Genomic DNA, 20978 nt, shown 5'->3' with positions numbered 1-20978 from the left:
TTAATCCCGTCCCCAGGTTTAGTTGTTTCTAAACTTTGTTCTCAGGGATGCAATTGTTAGAATATATCATTTATTTTCAGCCATCAAAGAGCTATTATCTAATAGGTTAGGTGTCAGTATTAAATGTTTTATTAACCTAGAACCTAAATAATTTATCAGGGGGAAATATCCTATTAGCAAGAGTTGCCAGTGAAGCCTTCTCCACAACTGTAAATCTGATCCAAAGTTCCAAAATGCAAGAAGTTTTAATAATCTAAAGATTTTTTTTTTAAATATAACACATTGAAGACCTGTTTTGGAACTGGCCCTGAATATAGGCAGAAATTCAGTAAGTAGAGACTAAGAAGGTAGAAAAAACAGGCACTCCAGGTGGATGTTATATCTTAAGGCACAGGCCTGAGAAATGCAAATAACAAAGGGGGAAACCAACCACAAAACGAAAAGACAATCTACGGAATGGGGGGAGATATTTGCAAATGATATGACCAATAAGGGGTTAATATACAAAATATATAAATATTTCATACAACTCAATAACAACCACAACCAACCCAATTTTAAAATTGGGCAGAAAAGCTCAATAGAATTTTCTCCAGAGAAGACATACAGGTGGCCAATAGGCACATGAAATGATATCTGTTCAACATTGCTAATTATTAGGGAAATGCAAATTGAAACCACAATGAGTTGTCACCTCACATCTGTTAGAATGGGTATCATCAAAAAGACAAGAAATAAAGTGTTGGCAATGATGTGGAGAAAAGGGAATCCTCATACGCTTTTAGTGGGAATGTAAATTGGTACAGCCACTATGGAGAACAGTATGGAGGTTCCTCAAACAATTAAGAATAGAACTACCATATGATCAGCTATCCTATTTCTTGATATTTATCCAAAGAATATGGGGGAAAAAACTAATTCAAAAAGATGTATACACCTCTATGTTCATTGTAGCATTATTTATAATTACTGAGATGCGGAAACAGCCTAAGTGCCCATCAAAAAATGAATGGATAATGAAGATGTGGTACACACACACACACACACACGAACATTATTAAGCCATAAAAAGGTCAAGTCTTGCCCATTTTGACAGCATATGAGTATATTATGCTAAATGAAATGTCAAATGGAAAATAGGTAAATGCTGTATGATTTTACTCCTGTGTAGAATATAAAAAAACAAACAAATGTGAAAACAAAATAAATGAATAAACCAAACAAATACACACACACACACACACACTCACACAGAGAACAGAGTAGTGGTTACCAAAAGGAAAGGGGTGGTGGTGGGAGGTGAAATGGATAAAAGGAATCAACTGTATAGTGACAGATAGTGACTAAGTTTTTGGTGGGGAACATGCTGTAGGGAATACAGATGTAGAAATATAATGTACACACGAAACATATAATGTCATAAACCAATGTTACCTCAATTTTAAAAAATTAGAAGTTTATGGATTTTAGAAAAGTATTACAATACCTGTACTCTATGTTATGTTGCATCCTTGCAGAGTCCAGAAAATACCCTGTAAGCAAGTCATTTATATTTGTGCAACACCAAGAGGGATAAGGATAAAGATAATAATTTCTTGTAAGTTCAGGTCAGGTTTTGCTAACAAATGAGCTAAACATTTGGATTTTTAGAGCTTCTGAATTTTGGAATTGTGGTTAAGGGTTAATATAACCAGAATTGATTGGGCTGGTGGGATGTACTTGAACTAATGTATACAGGGTCTTGAAAATCAGGCTGACATTGAACCTCATCCACTAAATGCTTGGAGAACCCCTGGGGGTGGGATTTGGAGGGGATGAGTGCTGGAGGGATAGGGTGGTATTTTATGAAAGTTATTCTAGAGACACGGGGAGTCTGGTTAGCTTGTTCCAGTGGGCCCAAGAATGAAGTGAATGAGAAAACCTTTTTTTTTTTTTTTTTTCCTGAAGAAGGGATCCGCAGAATTTCAATAGAATTTGAGAAGTGGTGATGGGGAGGTGGGTGGAGAAGAGAGTGAAGAAGGGGGTGGGAGCCAAAGGTGATTCCAAGGCTTGTGCTTAAGGAACTATGAGCAGAAAGCAGAAATCTTAAGGGAGGACTTGACTTTGTGGGGCTGACAGTTATTTGTCTTGCCTGTGATTTTACAGTTTGATGGGACAATCAGATAGACAAGGTCAAGTCAGGCACCAGAAGTGACTATAGATCTAAAGCCCCAAAGAGAAGCCAGAGCTCCAGGGGTACATTTAGGGGAAAATTAGAGAAAACCTTGTGAGGGAGGAGGAGCTAAGAAAGATCAGGAAGAGTGGGTTGGAGTAATGGTTGGGGAGTGGACACCAGGACACAAGAAAAAAGAAGGGTGGTATGGCAAAGTCAGAGGACCCAGGGGGAGGGGCAGGAAGACACACTCTTCCTGAACCTAAGCAGCCAGTGTCTGGGCCACTGATGGATGAGGCATGCAGTAAACTGTCATGAAAAACCTGTGCCAAAAGACAAGGCAGATGCAATCATGAAATCAACTGGGAGCCAGATGCAGGCTAATAGGAACCCCCAGACCAGCACTGCTATCGAAAACGATCCTCTCTTCCTGCTCATAGATGCGCATGCAAGTCTGAGCAGTAATTGCAGCAACTAGGTGTGTTTGGTTCTGTTTAACCTTAATATTTCATTTTGTTCTGAGGAGGACCTGATTTATTTGGAATAGTTTAGGCCACAACTAAAACCAAAACCAAACTGAGATTATGAGCAGGTTTTATTCAATGAGCACCAAGATCATTTTCTGAGACTTCAGAATTTTCTTTGTTCTGTTTTTCTTATCAGAATTGATTATTAGGTGAAAATTAATTTTTAAGCAAGTATATGTGTATACATGTGAAGATTAGTTTAGAGTTTCCCAATTGCTGAAAACAATATATATATATACACACACATACACACATATGTATACTTAAGTATATGTGTATATATATATACATACACACATTTAAAAATTTCTTTTATTTTGGAATTGACCTACTGTTTATCTCATTCTTTGTCCCTTTTTTTCTTTTCCTTTTTTTAAAAAAACAAAGTGCCATGCCTACTATAAAGAGCCTACAGGTGAGCAAACAGACCTACCAGTACTTTGGCCTTTCAGTCTTAGCAGGAAAATAAATCACTGGGAGAAATCAATAGAATTCTGTTTTTTAACATTATTAAGTTTCGTTAATTGTTAGCACTTTAAGACATTTTCCTTTTACGGAAAATTTCAATAACCTTTGGAGGTTAACTATTCAGTTTGAGATGAAATATTAGCAGTTTGTGTGGTGATTGTTTAAAAACTTTTGCTCTGCAAATACTGATTGCCTACTGAATACCAGCTACTCCAAGCATCAAGAGGACACACTCCTCACCCCTGAGTTTATAGATCAGTGAGTAGCGGGCAGGGAGGGAGCATTCTTACACAGGTGGGTCGCAGAGTCAGAGGCCTGGGTGCACAGTTATCAGTGGTTCTGCAGCAGTGCTAGTGACTGCTTCTCTCTGCTGGGATCTGGGATGTATCTCTAAAGGCAGGGCAGGTGGCAGCTAATGAAGCTCTTGAAAGATGGTGAGGAGATCAGACCAAGAGGGAGAGAAGAACATTCCAGGCAGAAGGAATAATGTGCCAGCTGCATGACCGGCCAGGCCTGTCAAAATGAGTGAGAAATTTAGTGTGCACGGGGCCTAGGTTGTATGGGGAAAACAAGGACCAAGGACCAAAAAGATAGAGATTGGCAGCAGTTTAAGGAGAGGCACCTAGGTACACAAAACCCTTAGGATTTGACTCCCTCTAGGCAGTAGATCATCCTAGGAGGCTTTTAAGCAAAGACATCTTCATTTTAGAAAGACAGTTCTGGGCTAGTGTGGTGATAGGGGGCCCAGCTGGGCACTTGCACTGGCTCCTGCAGGTGGTACCATTTATTGATTTAACAAATATTTTGCATTCAGTGTCTATCTGTTAAGTGTCTCTTTTGTGCCAAGTGCTGCATTTTGTGATTTGTTGTTCTGCAGATTTTCCTGCTTAGTTGTCTTTGTGATCAGCATACCCCATAAACATACAAACCACATAAGTCAATGTATTTACCCTCAAGTAAAATGTTCCCGACAAAGTTCTTTGTGAAATATTGCAGTAGGTTGCTGCTTTTGCACCCTATATGATCCTAAGCTTCTGTCTGTTGCAATATTTTTATGTATATCATTTACTATTTTAGAAATATAGACTGTTAGAGCCCCAAAGATCTTAGATGTCATCTGGGCCAAAGTCTTCCTTACACACATAAAGGATTTCTAACCTAGAAAAATGAAGTTGTGTGTCACTTAGCTAGTTGATTCAGGGGCTGGAAATTTGAAATTCTTACATTTTGAGATGCTAAGGACAAGAATTACACATTAAGTGTACACCATATTTGTTGAGAAAGGGAAGGACATGACTTGTTCATGGCCTCTGCATCTCACGTTCCTCCACCTGACCTGGCTTTACTGCTTTCCCACAGTCCCTTCTAGAAAGTTTTTTATTCACAGTTCAACCTGTGATCCATTTTTCCAATGACTGGTAGATGGTGAGAATAAGAATTAAATTTCATTGTCAAATGATAAATCTGGTTATAGTCAACTACCACTAATAATATACTCATGAGGGTTTTAAAACCTTGCCATCCTATAGCATCAGGTGTAATGAACACATGCTGCCCTTGTTTTGAGAAAAGTTAAGAAATCTTTAGGTATTTGATAAATGAGAGTTGAGCCTCCCTCTCTGGGGCCTGCCTGAACCACAGTCTCTGAGTGGGTCTTCCTGCATTTACAGCCACAGGCTCCATCCGAAGTTTACAGACAGGGGTGGGAGAGCTCCATGGAGAAACCAGATTTTGGCATGGAAAGGACTACTGCAATTTTGTCTTCAAAGACTGGGTCCAACTTGATAAACCTTTTGCTGGTGAGTACCATGTTGTAGATTTCTGCTTATATTTTTGTCTTTTACTTGTCAGCATCTCAACAAATCTGCATGTGCATGACCTCACAGCTTTTGTTTTGCTTTATTTTGTTTTGAATATTTGGTAAAACATTGGAGACTAGGATTCAGTCATATACTTGAGGGCTTTCCCTTGTAAGTATAGTAAGAAAATAAAATGAAAAAGAGCTTACTTGTTTGAAATCTCCAGGTTTCATATAGGCCTATTTTCAGGGTAATAATCTCTAATTCTCCAAGAGATGATACCCTTCCTTTGATCATCTCCTTTTCTACTTATCCTCTTCTTCTAGCATCAAAACAATGCCTTTCATATTATCAGTGTGCTTATATGTCGAAGAGGAAATAGAAATAACACTGCATAGCTTGGAGTTATTTTGGATAGAAAGGAAAAATGTAATATCAAGTACAGACAAATAATTTGCACCAACTCACATCTGCCTTGCCTAGTGAATATCTAATACTAAGCGAAATGGAAACATTTGGGAGAGGCACATGGGGGGCTGTGTTCCTCAGTGTAAGATCTATGTTTCTCTTGGCCATAAAGGTATTGTTCTACCCAAGTCAAGAAATACACATCATCGACATTACGAAAAAGATCTGTTTTCTCTTACATATCATAGTTGGGGTCAGAGCTGGGATCAGGTGGCTTGTGTTCCTGGCACAGAAGTAGTGAGGACCCTTGCCTGGTGCACCTGGGCAGATTTCATTGACAGGTACTCCACCCCCCGGATGCCATGGCATGACATTGCCTCTGCAGTCCATGGGAAGGCGGCTCGAGATGTGGCCCGCCACTTCATCCAGCGCTGGAACTTCACGAAGGTACATGATGGTTTTATCTTGATTCAGTCCACATAAAGAGAGACATCCCTGAAAGAGAAGGTGAGAAGGTGCTGAGGTAGTCACAGCTGTGCCACCCATCCAATGCTGGCTGCTTGATTGTCAGAGCACCTGGGCTTCTGAGCAAAAGAAAAGAAAAAGGTTCCCAAACTTCCATACCATGGGCAGTTTGGAGGGCAGAGGGCACATGGCCCATGGTTTAACCATTTGAGCAGCTGGGACACTCAGTGTTGCTTAAGCATCTGGCCTGGGCTGATAGTCACGTGGAGGGCTGTTGGTTACTCTAGGAGGATGAGAGCCTTATCCAGGTGAGGGAGCTGGAGCTTCCAAGTCCTTTCAGTCCTGGCACTGCCCTGGGTCTGTATTGGTACAGGCTTCTGAAGATGTTCTGAGCAAAGTGTGTGAGAAGACGGAGCAGTTTTTCTTTTCTCTCAATTGTGTCTTACGTAGTGTGATGCCTTCATTACTGATAAGAATTTGACCTAACCTTTGTAAGTTAAGTACCTATCCTCCAGGTGTTATTAAGTTTCCATTTTATTTATTTTAAATAATGACCAGGTAATTTGGAGAAAGATTTCGTTTTAGTAACTATTTAGTAAAATAGTCACCTTATTTTTCATTTATATAACATAAACAGCAAGAGCTCTTAGAAATAGTGGAAATATTTTTTACAAGAAGCGAATGAATGAATAAATAAATATATATTACTTTTCACCTACTGGACTGATAAAGATAAAATCTCTGTGAACACCTACAATTGGATTTGAGACCTTTGATGCTCTTATACCTTCTCCTAGGAGGATAAATAGGTGTAATATCAAATAGCTTCTTTTTTCTTTTTTTTCCTTTTTTTTTTCTTTTCTTTTCTTTCTTTTTTGGCCATCCAGAGGCATATGGAATTCCCGGGCCAGGGATGAGATCTGAGCAGCACTTGCAACCTATGCTACAGCTGCAGCTGGGAGTCCCAACACTGCAGAAACACTGCCAATCCCATTTTTGCCACAGCGGGAACTCCCCAAAAAGCTTTTTTAAAAGTATGTAACCTCTGACTCAGAAAATCTATTTCAGGTATTTAAGCTAAAGGAGTTATTCAATAAGTAATTTATTTTGACATTGCATCTAATAAGTGATATGAAATGAGAAATAACTAAAATGCTCATTAATAGAAACTTGTTACACAAATTATGATTGTTCCATGGCATTTTATTATGAAGTTATTTTAAAATGATATATATAGTGCTTCTATATTGCTGTTGCAAGAAATCTACAACATAGTAAAAAATCAGTTTATAAAATAATCCCATTTTTGCAGTTGTCTACTTCTATAATCTAGGTCGTATTTACACTTTTTAAAAAAATACAAAGCAATATTGCTTTCTCCAAAAGGTAACAGAAGGAAAAAAGGAGTTTTCTGCCTCTGAGAAATAGAAAGAAAACAAAAATAATCTATTGTCTCTCCACCAAGAAATGCCCACTGTTAATATTTCTTCTTCAAATGAACCTGAATTTTTTTTTTTTTTTTAATAATCACAAAGTAGGGAAGAATGGAACTTTTTTCATTTGAATTTTTTTACCTGTTTTTCTTTATTTTTAGATTATGAAACCAAAATATCGGTCCCTTTCTTATCCTTTCCTGCTTCCCAAATCTCAAACAACAGCCCATGAGTTGAAATACCAAGTGCCTGGGTCTGTCCATGCTAATGTACAGGTAAGTCTGGCTTTTTTTTTTTTTTTTGTCTTTTTGTCTTTTTAGGGCCACACCCATGGCAAATGGAAGTTCCTAGGGTAGGGGTCTCATCAGAGCTGTAGCTGCCAGCCTAAGCCACAGCCACAGCAGCACCAGATCCAAGCCACGTCTGCTACCTATACTGCAGCTCACAGCCACGCCTGATTTTTAACCCACTGAGTGGGGCCAGGGATTGAACCTGCATGGATACTCATCAAATTTGTTACCACTGAGCCAAAACAGGAACTTCAAATCTGGTTTTACTTTGTCATGAATTACTACTGGGTACAGTCTTACTGGAGTAAATGCCTCTTGGCTTCAAGTGTTTCAATAAAGACAACTCCAAAGCAAATCTGAATGGACATTTTAAAATTTAGTATTATAGTTTCTATTTTAAAATATGTGATTTATCCTTTTTTTAAAATGCTTGTATAAATATAATAATTGCATGTCTTAAGGCCAGCCAAGGAGAGGCTTGTTGTGTAATTCCTTCTGAAGTGATCCTAGCAACACGATACCCTGTAAACCTAGGACTGATACCAGTTAAGTACCTGGAGTGTGGCTGAAACCTAGCATCTAAGAAACTAGTTATACTGCAACCTAATTTTAGTTCCTAATTAAATGGCTTTTAGAGGTACTATTTTTTTTTTGGTCTTTTTGCCTTTTCTAGGGCCGTTCCCACAGCACATGGAGGTTCCCAGGCTAGGGGGTCTAATTGGAGCTGTAGCCTCTGGCCCATGCCACAGCTACAGCCACAGCAACTCGGGATCCTAGCAGCATCTGCGACCGACACCACAGCTCACGGCAACACTGGATCCTTGACCCACTGAGCAAGGCCAGGGATCGAACCCTCAACCTCATGGTTCCTCGTGAGATTCGTTAACCACTGAGCCACAATGTGAACTAATAGAGGTACTTTTAATAGAATGAGGAATTTGCTTTTTAGAGTCACAAAATTTTACCATATCCAGTCCAACATTCTCAAATTACAAATGAGAAAAGTAAGACCCAGTGGCACTATAAGACTTGTTCAGGGTCATCCAGCTGGTTATCAGTAGAAGTGGAGCTTGAAATCCTAATGTAGTCCATTGTTACCCAATCTGTTCCCTCCACCAAGTCCAGCTTTTATATCTTGAGATCACACAGGGACAGAACTAGGATTGGTCTCCTGTGGCATTGCCTTTTGTTCAAAGTCATCACTATCAGCATCAGAAGTGTTGTTTAAGTAAGGATCCAGTAGTCTGCTGCTGACATCACTATTACAGATTTCTTTAATTTGGACATGGAGTCCAGTGAATATGATTATATAAATGAAAAACATAAATCAGTTACTTTGTACTGTGTGCAGATAGAGGTGTGCGCATACAAGAAATAGACATTTTAGGAGTTCCCGTGTGGCTCAGCAAGATAAGAACCTAATATAGTGTACTCAAGAATGCAAGTTTGATCCCTGTCCTCATTCAGTGGGTTAAGGATCTGGCGTTGCCACAGCATAGGTCACAGATGCGGCTCGGATCCGACATTGCTGTGGCTGTGGTGGAGGCTGGCAGCTGCATTTCTGATTTGACCCCTAGCCTGGGAATTTCCATATGCCATGGGTGCAGCCCTAAAAAGGAAAAAAAAAAGACATTTCAGGCCATAGATCAAATAATAGAACAATCAAAAAGATAAATCACTTAAGAGAAATACCCTCAGCAAATATTTATTCATCCCAGGCTAAAGAAGACAACCAATTTAAACTTAGAGGCACAGATTGATATGCATTTATACATAAGTTAATGAATATTTTATGAACCTGTTTAATTTCATTCTACTTGGAGGGACAAATTATCTACTCTGTAAGACAAAGTGGGAGCCTTGATATTAAGAAAACAAGAGAATTTAATATTTAAGATGACAGTAACGCCAACTCAGTGATCAACTTATCAAAGTTAGAAGATGCTAATTAAGCATCCATTGAAAAGACATTGCTGGGAATTGTGTATTTTTCTGATTAGCAAAAGATGTTTTATCTCAGTGTTGCATATACATACATCTTCTAATGCTTTTTGGTAAAGACCTGTTTTGCATATTCTTATCCTGCCCTGATGAGGCAGATAGATGCTTTTCATGTCCACCCTTCAAAATGCCGCGCTTGGTTTACCTCCTCCATATCACTGGATGTTATGGTAGAAATGCAGCTAGATCAGTGCTTTCTTCTTCCATGCTCATACATTCATCCCTGACATGCCCTGGCTGCCTGGTCTCTGCAACGCCAACATCTTTGAAAGGAAGTTTACCAAGACTCAGTGACTCATTAATTCATTTATTCAGTCACCTTATATCTATTATGTGCCGTCTGTTTGCACAGTCAGGTCATCAGTGCACATTTGGATCCTGAGGAGGCAGACCAAAGGAGTTCTCTGCCTCGGGAAAAGGACTTGGCTGGGGAGAGACAGCTCTGATGTTAACAAAGCAAGGCGTGGTCTAGGACCAAATGCCAGGCTGAGAGTGCAGACCAGCGTGCCATGGAAGTCGGCAGATGAGAGGGACAGAACCGGGCGCCTCCTCTAAGGAATGAACCTTCTCCTCAGAAGACGGTCGAACTAACTGCAGCAAACCATTTGCTCTTGAAGAGGTGGTAGATGAGGTTCAGACAGCAGAAGGCAAGGTTAGGGGTGCCCCAAAGTGCTGGCCTGGTTCGCTTCTACCTGAGCCTGGAGACATTAGTGAACTTTGGAACCTTTTGGAACTTTTTTTTTTTTTTGATTTGGGAGGAAGCATGATACTTGAATATTTTAATGAAGTTTAACCTAGATCGTGGTTTCCTAGTAGGCTTTTGCCTGTGAAATGCTAATAGCTAAAAAAGGTTTCTATGGACAGAAAAGGTTTTGCAGATTTTTAAAATAGAAGACTTCTTAGTGCCTTTGTTATGCTGATGTGTGTCATGAAACCGCTAAGAGTGAATATTCTATGAGCATTTCCTTAACTGACATAGGACCACTCATTTTGTCACATGTCTGTGTATATGTGACAAGTAGAACAAGGAGACAAGTAAAGGGTCCATTATGGTAATTCTAGCATGTACTGATTTTGTATTGGTAAATTAGTTGTCTTTTTCTTTAAGAGGGCTCTCCTGCAATTTTAAAAGGTTTAGACCTCACAAAACCTGGATCCCTGCTGGTTGCCAATACATGTTTTTCAGAACTGCCAAAATAATACCAGTTGAGAAAATACTGGGTACTGCCAGGCAGTGCATCTTTTTGAAGACAGGAAAATCTGAGATGACCAGAAACTTAAAAAAAGAAATTACCCTGTTCTATTTCTCCTTTTCTGTAAAGTTCTGACCACAGTATTGTTTCACTTCACATTACCTCCTTATTGGCTTTAAACGTTATTTCTCTTGTTCTAGATATTGTTGTCAAGTTATGACTGTAACGTGCTTAGAGGGTACAAGCAATAATATAGACAAATCCTTGGTTTTCCAGAGAATCCAGAAGGGAGCAAGGAGATAGGAACCTTGCTGTGTAGGAGGCTGCTTAATTTCGAAGTAATTGATTGTCATACTCTCAAACCATTGACCCTTTTAGCTATTGTGTGGCAATAAACAAATGGCTGTTACACACTCTTGGTAGAGAAATTAAATAAAATTCTTCCTGAGGTGTATTCTTTTTAACATTGATTGTAACGCCGTTTATTGTTGATAACATAACCAGAGACCACAAGTTTAATTAACTGAAAAGGAGCAATGAAATGTAGTGAGGGGAAGGGACAGATTCTAGAGTCAGACTGTTCAAATTCCTGTTTCTCTATGTATGAGCCATAGAGCCTTGGGAAATAATTATTTCACCTTTCTCTATGCATAGCCTTCATCTTTAAAACAGGGATCATAATAGTATCTGTCTCATAGGTTTGTGATGATAGTTTAATTCATGCAAATCACCTAGAAATGTGCGTTAGTTTAAATTATATCAATATTAGCTACCACCTTCACCCTTTCCCTAGTCTTTTTATTTTTTATTTATTTTTATTTATTATTATTTTTTTTGGTCTTTTTTTTTGCTATTTCTTGGGCCGCTCCCACGGCATATGGAGATTCCCAGGCTAGGGGTCTAATTGGAGCTGTAGCCACCAGCCTACACCAGAGCCACAGCAACACGTGATCCGAGCCGCATCTGCAACCTGCACCACAGCTCACGGCAACGCTGGATCGTTAACCCACTGAGCAAGGGCAGGGACCGAACCCGCAACCTCATGGTTCCTAGTTGGATTCGTTAACCACTGCGCCACGACGGGAACTCCTCCCTAGTCTTTTTAAAAGTTTGCAGCAAAGAATCTGACATTTCTCTGAATGGGTCACCAAGCTTGTTCTGGACACAAAACCTTTCTATCATTTATACCATATATATTGAAATGGAAATAAAGAGCGTTAGACACAGTATGGTAAATCATAGATAAAATTCATCTCGTTCTTTCAGCTGCAGAAGGGAACCCAATTATTTAATTTTTTTTATATGAGAACATTGGACCTAATCACCCTTAGGCACATACTACCAGTAATTCCACACCAACTACAGCTGTTGTAGAAGACTGACGCGGCCAGCCAAGGAGACGAGGGCTAGGCAGGCAGGATGGACGCCTGCCCCCACCAACACCAATTTCTGCTTTTAAGAAAGTCATGCAGACCTGAGGGCTGACTTCAGCAGCTTCCCCTGACACTTTAAAATAATCTTGAGTGTTTCCCCTCAGTGCTGGGTGTTCCCAGAAGCCTACCAAGAGCACTTGGAGAAGACAGAGCAGGAGAAAGGCATGGGGACGGGGCTTGGAGGAAAGATGATTCCGAAACTGCTTATGCACAGAGTATATTAAAAGAACTTGTTTTCTCCCTAAAAAGAACAAACTAGGTTCCTGAATGCTGTTATTGCCACTTTCAATAAATGACCAAGGCAGAGGACATTTGACATGTCTATTAAGGTAAAAGAAAGTGTTTAATGCCAAATTAGTATCAACATGGAATCGATACACAAAACAATCCTTTTTATTAAATTGGACAGCTTATAGTAGAAAAATCATTTGTTAGACAGTCATTGCCAAGAAGTAACAATTCCACTGGTGTCACGTCTTTTTTGTCTGTTCGTTTGCTTGTTTGTGTTTTTAGGGCCGGACCCATGGCATATGGAGGTTCCCAGGATAGGGGTTGAATCGGAGCTGTAACTGCCAGCCACAGCCACAGCCACAGCAATGCGGGGTCTGAGCCACATCTGCAACCTACACCACAGCTCACAGCAACACCGGATCCTTAACCCACTGAATGAGGCCAGGGATCAAACCCGCATCCTCATGGATGCTAGTCAGATTCTTTTCCACCGAGCCACGACAGGAACTCCTAGAGTCATGTCTTCAATCTCTTATTCTGTTAAAAGAAAAGAAGAGAAAAAAATATATACAGGCAAATGTAAATGATATCTGAATTGTACTACTGGAAAAAATGTGTACCTTCACCTGGGAAAAATATCCAAATGACAGTTCAAAGGATGTCAATGTGGGAATCAAAGCAGATTTCAAAGGACAGCAGAATGTTTGGTATAGTGATGGAATAAGGTAGGCAGCAATGGTGAAAGAAAGCCACTTGACTTAGTCCTAAGGATATTTCCTACCATAGAAGCTGTTTTCCATTTACAGACTGTGTCTTTGTGCAGAAAGACTTCTGTGGATGCTGCTGTGGGTCTGGGCTGGCTGAAGCCACATGAATAGGAAATGTTGCCTCTGTGCCTGGCACTGCACTAAGTTTATTGTGAATTATCTCATTTAATATTTACCAGTCTATGAATTATGCTCCTCTTTGACCCTTTATTTTTATAGATGAGGAAACTAAGACTTTGAGAGGTTAAAATAACACAGTGAGTAAGGGAGGGGCTGGGACTGGATTCGAAGCAGTCTGATTCCAGCCCCTGAGGTCATAACTGTGAGGCAAGCAGACTGTTTCCAATAAGTCCCAGGATGGTTGTAACCGCCAAAGGCTTGGCAAGGCGACGCTGTATCTCATGCTGGCCTTTTCATCCTCTGCTGCCACAGACTCAAATCCAGCCCCAGCCACCCCCTTTGCTTCTTTTCGGCTTCCAGGAAGCCCCAGCTCTATGGCTTTTCCCTAGGACTTCTCTCCCTTTTAAGCCTTATTCTTCAAAAATCATATCCTCTTCCTTTCCTTCAGCTTCAAGGTTAACCTGTTGCTCAGGCAAAAGGATCATCCTCTTTGAATAATGGCACATGGTGAAATGAATGGATGACACTCAACTATAGAGAAATGGTTCTTAGAAGGAAGAGCTTGGTAGTCTGAGGCAGATTCTTGAGCAGCCTCCGTTTCTGCTGCTCCCTGCCTGCTCTACTCCTCAATGCAGACTTAGAAGGATGAGGCCCAAAAGTTTAAGCACTTCTTTCTCTCCCCAACCCATGTCATTTGTGAGCTGTGAAATGGAGGCCAACTTCTGTTTGAGAGACCAAAAAAAGTGCTTTTGTCCTGATCGTCTTTGTTCCATGATTGACTTGGGAGCTTAGAGAAATAAAAAGAAATTAAGACATGTACTGAATGTATAGGGAATAAAAGCATTTCAGTAAGAGAATGGGAATTTGGGACAAATGTTAAAGTTTAGAAAGTTTTCCTTCAAGAGGTATTTCAATCCGTATCTTCAGCTGGAGCCCAATGTATATATGAGGATTAGGGCTTATGGATAAAGATAAGGCTATCTTTTAAGTTAAAAATATGGCACAATACAAAGGAAAATGACTGGTTTTAGTTATAATCTTGAGGCTAAAACATAAAATCAGAAATATGACCTTTTATATACTTTGAATTTGTATCCTGTGGATTGGATTGGGAGTTTGGGGTTAGCAGATGCAAATTAACATATATAGAATGGATAAACAATGAGGTCCTGCTGTATAGCACAGGGAACTGTATTCAAGATCCTGTGATAAGGCATAATGGAAAAGAATGTAAAAGAGAATGTATATACACGTATAACTGAATCACTTTGTTGTATAGCAGAAAGTAACACAACATTGTAAATCAACTATATTTCAATTTAAAAATTCTTAAACTGGGAGTTCCCGTCGTGGCGCAGTGGTTAACGAATCTGACTAGGAACCATGAGGTTGCGGGTTCGGTCCCTGCCCTTGCTCAGTGGGTTAAGGATCCAGAGTTGCCGTGAGCTGTGGTGTAGGTTGCAGACGCGGCTCGGATCCCGCGTTGCTGTGGCTCTGGCGTAGGCCGGTGGCTACAGCTCCGATTCGACCCCTCGCCTGGGAACCCCCATATGCCGCGGGAGCGGCCCAAGAAATAGCAACAACAACAACAACAACAACAACAACAAAAAAGACAAAAGACAAAAATAAAAAATAAAAATTCTTAAACTATTCAAATTTGAGGTTTGAAAAGTGTGGGTTAGATTTGATTCTCAAGCTACTTGGGGCAATGAAATGAGCAACATTTCTGCATGTGTAAGGAGGAGTTTGAGGCTTGTCTCAGTTACACTGGTTTGAAACAGAGATGAGAGACAAGTTGGTCAGGTCAGCTAAGAAAAAAGTGAGTAAATCTTAAGTTTAAAACAAAGAAAAATCAATCAAAATGTCTTTGACTTGGAGTTCTCTTGTGGAGTAGCAGGTTGAGGATCCTGTGTTGTCAGTGCAGTGGCTTGGGTCGCTGCTGTGGCGCAGGTTTGATCCCTGGCCCGTGCTCTTCCATATGCCACAGGTGCAACCAAAAAAGCGGAAAAAAAAATTTCTTAAGTTAAAGAATTTTATCAAATATTTTAAAATATAACAGACATAAAACCAATTATGTATTGAATCACTTTATGTATTTTTAATAAGTATGGGTATTCTTTTATTTTTAATTTCAGTTTCCCTCAAGAGGAAAAGTTTCAATATTCATTTCAAATCAGGATTACCAAATATATTTTTAGAGTGATTCTTCTATGATGATACACTATTGTTTAAGGAAAGTCAGGTGATAAGTATTTATTGACACCTACTATATGCCCAACATTATATTGGAACACTAGTTAGAATGCTTAAAAATTTAACCAGTGGCTTTTAAATGTTGAAAAAGCCTCTCGTGCACAGCTATAGTCTACTCTGAAGCATCCTGGCATGATCTGCCATAGCTCAAATGCATCCTCTAGGGTTCTTATTAATAATAGCAAACACTTGTGTACCACTTACTAAGTGCTCAGCCTCCTTTTGCATCCTGCACAGTAATTCATTCAATCCTCTCTACAATCCTATGATGTAGATATTCAATTTTACAGAACAGAAATCTGAGACACAAAGAGGTTAAGAAACTTGACCAACAGCCCAAGAAATGGCAAAAAAAAAAAAAAAGAAAGAAAGAAACTTGACCAAGATCAAAGCCACTAAGTGTTTGAGCTAACCTAGGCAGTCCCACTGTACATCTGTGTATTAAGCATATACTCAGGTGTCTGAGCTGGAAGCTCTTATTGTAATCCAGGTGGGAACAGGTGAGTGTCTAAAGAGAGGGAGGTGGCATCAGTGAGAAAGCTAAGAGTTGAAGTGACATGCAAGACCTGACAACTAATTAAAGGCAAAATCAGGATTACATGCCTAAATGAATCTGTTTGTCTTTTAGAATGTATTAATCTTAAGAGTATCTATTTGAGAGAAAAGGAGTTATCACCCATTATCTGGTCAGAGCTAGGGTGACCATATCAATGAGGTTCAAACTAGGACACTTTTATTAGTAAAAGTGGTGTTATTAATACACCAGGTCTTCTGAGGTAATTGTGAAGCCATCATGGAAAAAGAGTGCAAATAGTCACCCTACTCATAGCCATTAAAAGAAGTATTTATTTAAATATCTCTTTTAAAAGTTTATTGAAGTGTTGTTGATTTGAAACGTGTTAATTTCTGCTATACAGCAAAGTAACCAAGTTATACATATATATTATTTTTCATATTCGTTTCCATTATGGCCTTTTCCATTTCCATGTGGCCTTCCTCCTGCCAGCTCTGGTCTGCTTTGAAGCATCCTGGCATGATCTGCCATAGCTCAAATGCATCCTCTAAGGTTCTCATTAATAATACAAAGCACTTATGTACCGTAAGTGTTGAATTTCAGATCACAGAGTTTGTGTGTAGACACTAAGAGAAACTCTGCAGGTAATGGGTTTAGTCTGGGAACCTTAATCATACTTTAGATCTGAAGTACACTAGAGCTAGTGAATGTAGCTCCCTGTGCTGTAAAGTAGGAACTTGTTATTTACCCATAAAAGAAGTATCTCTGAAATGCTCTTTGTAGAAACCACACTATATGGTTTCCAATTTTGAATGAAAATAATCCTGGGTCGAAGGGCATGTATTCAGGACTTAATTTCCAGCTGGACTCCCTCATTATGAATTATGTCCAAGGACCAGTTCCCCACCCACCTACTCTCCTTTGGCCCATCCATGACACACATGCCACTATAATCATTTAGTTGTTTAGATGAAAGAAGATTGATGACTTCATTGTATTAATACTTCTGGTGTCATCTCTATTGACTTATGTTTGCTCCTTTCTGATTGCTGCCTTGTAGTTGCTCCGCTCTGCTGCTGATTGGTCTGCTGGTATAAAGTACCATGAAGAGTCTATCCATGCTGCATATGTCCATGTGATAGAGAACAGCCAACACTATATCTATATAGAAGTAAGTCTTGCTTGTGTAAATTGGTGTGACAACCTGATTCCTTAAATATCACATATAGATTGCAGTGTCCCCAAACTCAGAACCTGCTGCAATATGTTGAGACATGGAGAGGTCTTGGGTCACCTGAAATTTGATTTCCCCAGCATATCTGACATTCACTTTGCATTTTGATTAACTCAGGACTCTAATAGGCATCCCTTAAATCCTTGTTATTAAAATGTATCAACTTGTAATAGTATTAGCCAGAAATACCCCAACCTAGAGACATAAATTTTGATTTGGCTTGAGTTGAAAATTATAAATGTAAGGCATGTCCTGCTTCAGGAGAGCACGCATAGAGGTAAGTGGCTCATGGATGCCGCTGGTCTGGGGATGTGAGAGTGGAGAGAGTGTAAGAAAAGGAGCATAGAAAAGGGAGATTAGAGATTTTTGAGGGCAGGTGCCACCTTCTTCAATCCTGTGTGAACTTTTTTCTTCAGAAAGCTTTTTCAGATCCCAGAGTTTGTGTGTAGAGACTAGGAGAAACTGCAGGTAATGGATTTAGTTTGGGAACTAATCATATTAATCATATGTTAGATCGGAAGTTAGTTCGGAGCACTTGGAAAAATCCTTAAAAAATAGAAAGTCATCAGGAGTTCCCTTTGTGGCTCAGTGAGTTATAGACCCAACCAGTATCCATGAGGATGAGAGTTTGATCCCTGACCTCGCTCAGTGGGTTAAGGATCTGGCGTTGCTGTGGCTGTAGTGTAGGCTGGCAGCTGTATCTCCAATTCAACCCCTAGCCTGGGAACTTCCATATGTGGAAGGTTCAGCCCAAAAAATAAAAAAAAAGAAAGTCATGACAATGGAAAAATAAATCAAAGCACATCTCTCTTCTTTATTTTAGTCTTTTCTTCCCATCGAATTAAAAAAATATATGGAGAGGGACAGGGTCACTGAGGAAAACCGTTCAAGCCCTACTTCCTTCCCCTTGCATCCTGGCCCTCTCCCCTGCCATGCAGTGACAATTCATTAAAAGGCAAGTAGGAAAGAATTGGAGCTTAATTTATTTCACAGGCTCGAAGACAGAAAAAGCTGATTAAAAATATTAGCAAGCTAAATGCAATGTGGTATCCTGAGTAAGATCATGCAACAGGAAAAGGATATTAGTGGAAAAATTGGTGAGCTCTAAATATGGTCTAGAGTTTAATAATACTAATACTGTTAGTATTATTAATTTCAATAATTATACCATAATAATGTGAGATGTTAATGGCTGGCTCATCTGTTCCCCAGGATCCTTTCGCGTTGTCTCTCTTTAGTAGTATTCAATCAGCTTTTCTTTTTAACACTACCACAGTACTAAATGAGGTCAGTAAAGCCATGTTGGTACACACAGCTGTGGACATAAACTTGGTTCAAACACCTGTAGCCTAGAAGAGCTGTTGGCATTGACTCTGCTCAGTGTTTCCAAAAAAGGAGAAATGAAGGACACGAGTATGTTACAACTGCTGAGGAATGCTAAGCTTCTCTGTGATATGAATTCAGAAAAGCAAACATGGTTTGGTTGCCGCTGAGATTTTGATTTTCTGATGCCCTAAAGGGAAACATATTCTCAAATGAATTTTTGAACAATGTCTTTCTGTAAGTTTGGCTTCTGGAAGATTTATGCACATAAGTTTAAAAGTGTGCACGATAGTAAAAATGATAATATGGCAAAGTATAGTAATCCTATTTTGAATTGTTGCTTATGTATCTCTTTAAGATAATTAACAAAGAATTACACTTTGTGATGATTATACTTATAAATTAGGGGTATATTATAACAGTCTGTATCACTGGTAGAAGGTGTAGTATTCCTAATGTTTGTATCTAATTTTTAACAGTCCTTTATGTGGCAGCTAAATCTTTTATACCATTACAATAATAATGGTATATTCTGGCTTTTTAATAACAGTTTTAAAGAATGTTTTATAGATTCATGAATCTACAAGCAGAAGTACTTAAAGAAAAGGGAAATAAAAATATTTCTCTTTCTATGTGATTGGTTTATTTACATATATGCAACACACTTACAAAAGAGTTTTGAAGCTACCTAAAATAGAAGTTCAGGCCTAAAAAGAGACCTAAACAAATGAGATAAGGCCAAAGCAGATATTAGGAAGTAGTGATGAAAACTAGATCAGGATTCTGCCATCCCTGTTCAGAAAGTCAACTTAGCATGAGATAGAATGTTTGCCAATGTAGAATTTTTAATCATAAGCAGTTATATAATGTGTGAATCTGAAAAACCTGATTTCCCTGTTGGTTAAGTTCAGAATGTTCCTGCCATTCTAGGAATGTACTCTACAAGGAATTTGCATGATTAAATAATAGTTTAACCTTCCATTTGACTAAGGTGATATAGGTGATACTATTTAGAAATGCATGAGACCCAGCATGAGACTTCTTTTACTGTCAGTGTCATTTACTTTGCTGAGGTGATTTAAAGGATCAGAACATGTCTGCTATGTGAAACATCATTTTTTAAAAAATCAGTGTAGTTTTTGTTATATGCCACGTTTTCCTTTTATGCATATTGCTAAGATAAGAAAAACTTATTACATAATTATCCCACTTATTCCTCATAGAACCAGTTTCTCATAAGCTGCGCTGATGACAAAGTTGTGTTCAACAAGATAGGTGATGCCATTGCTCAGAGGATACTGAAAGCTCACAGGTAACATTTTGGCCTTTTGGTAGGAGTTGTTCCTCAGGATGTCTTGCATTCACTGCTAAAATAACTTGATAGCCTGTTAAGTACTGTCGTGTCATAGGAGGCATAACTTTGGTTCAGCTAGCAGTAGGTTATGGATTCCTTTAGTCTGAGCCACTTGCTGAGAGTTTTTGAGTCCATTTTGAGGTAATGCAAATGCTCCCAGAGCACAGTCATTTTTTCCTGGCCAGTCTCTTTCCCATGCATTAAATTTGTGATTTGATTTATTTAAAGGCAGACAGTGAGCTGTGTTCACTTAAAAATCAAAAGCAAAATAGTCATAACATTTTTCCATGGGTTATATTTAAATTCTTCTTACCCTCTGTCTTATTATTTCAGCTCATGGGATTATTTTCTTTAATAACTTTTTTACTAAGATATAATTCACATACCATACAGTCTACCCAAAGTAGACGATTCAGTCATTTTCAGTATATTCCCAGAGTTGTGTGCAACTATCACTGAATCAATTTTAGAACATTTTCATCATTCCAGAAAGAAACCCCATAACTGTTAGCTGTCACTACCCAGTCCCCCTTTTAGCTCCTGGCAACCACTAATCTACTTTCTCTGTAGAGCTGCCTGGTCTGGGCATTTCATATAAATGGAATCATACAATCTGTGGTCTTTTGTGACTTGCTTCTTTCATTTACCTTAATGTTCTCGGGGTTCATCAATGTTATAGAACATATCAGTATTTCATTTATTTTTATTGTCAGGTAATATTCTGTTATCTGTATGTACTTCATATAAAAGGATTTGTCCATTAATTTGTTGATAGACATTTTGGTTGTTTCCACTTTTTGACTATTATGAATAAAGCTGCTATAAACATTCTACATTAGTTTTTATGTGCAGACATGTTTTTCTTATCCTTAGGGTGGAATTACTGGATCACATGGTAGCTCCATTTAACATTTAGAGGAGTAGTCAGAATGTTTTCTAAAGTGGCTACACCATTTTACATTCCCAAAATATATGAGGGTTCCAATTTCTCTGCATCATTACCAATACTTAAT

General features: G+C 38.9%; 1 protein-coding gene across 4 annotated transcripts in view; it reads left to right on the top strand.

Moving 5' to 3' along the window:
* Positions 1 to 20978, top strand: part of PLD1 (phospholipase D1) — a 218728-nt gene that overhangs the window by 137181 nt on the left and 60569 nt on the right. For all 4 annotated transcript variants that reach the window (XM_047786550.1, XM_047786540.1, XM_047786531.1 and 1 more), the window contains 5 exons: positions 4818 to 4946; positions 5683 to 5801; positions 7414 to 7527; positions 17115 to 17225; positions 19835 to 19923. In XM_047786550.1, the coding sequence (XP_047642506.1) occupies positions 4818 to 4946; positions 5683 to 5801; positions 7414 to 7527; positions 17115 to 17225; positions 19835 to 19923 (562 nt within the window). The remainder of the gene's footprint in view (positions 1 to 4817; positions 4947 to 5682; positions 5802 to 7413; positions 7528 to 17114; positions 17226 to 19834; positions 19924 to 20978) is intronic.

The sequence above is a fragment of the Phacochoerus africanus genome, chromosome 1, assembly GCF_016906955.1.
Source record: "Phacochoerus africanus isolate WHEZ1 chromosome 1, ROS_Pafr_v1, whole genome shotgun sequence".
NCBI lineage: Eukaryota > Metazoa > Chordata > Mammalia > Artiodactyla > Suidae > Phacochoerus > Phacochoerus africanus.
The sequence above is the reverse complement of the archived record's forward strand: the minus strand, read 5'-3'. Positions and strand labels throughout refer to the sequence as shown.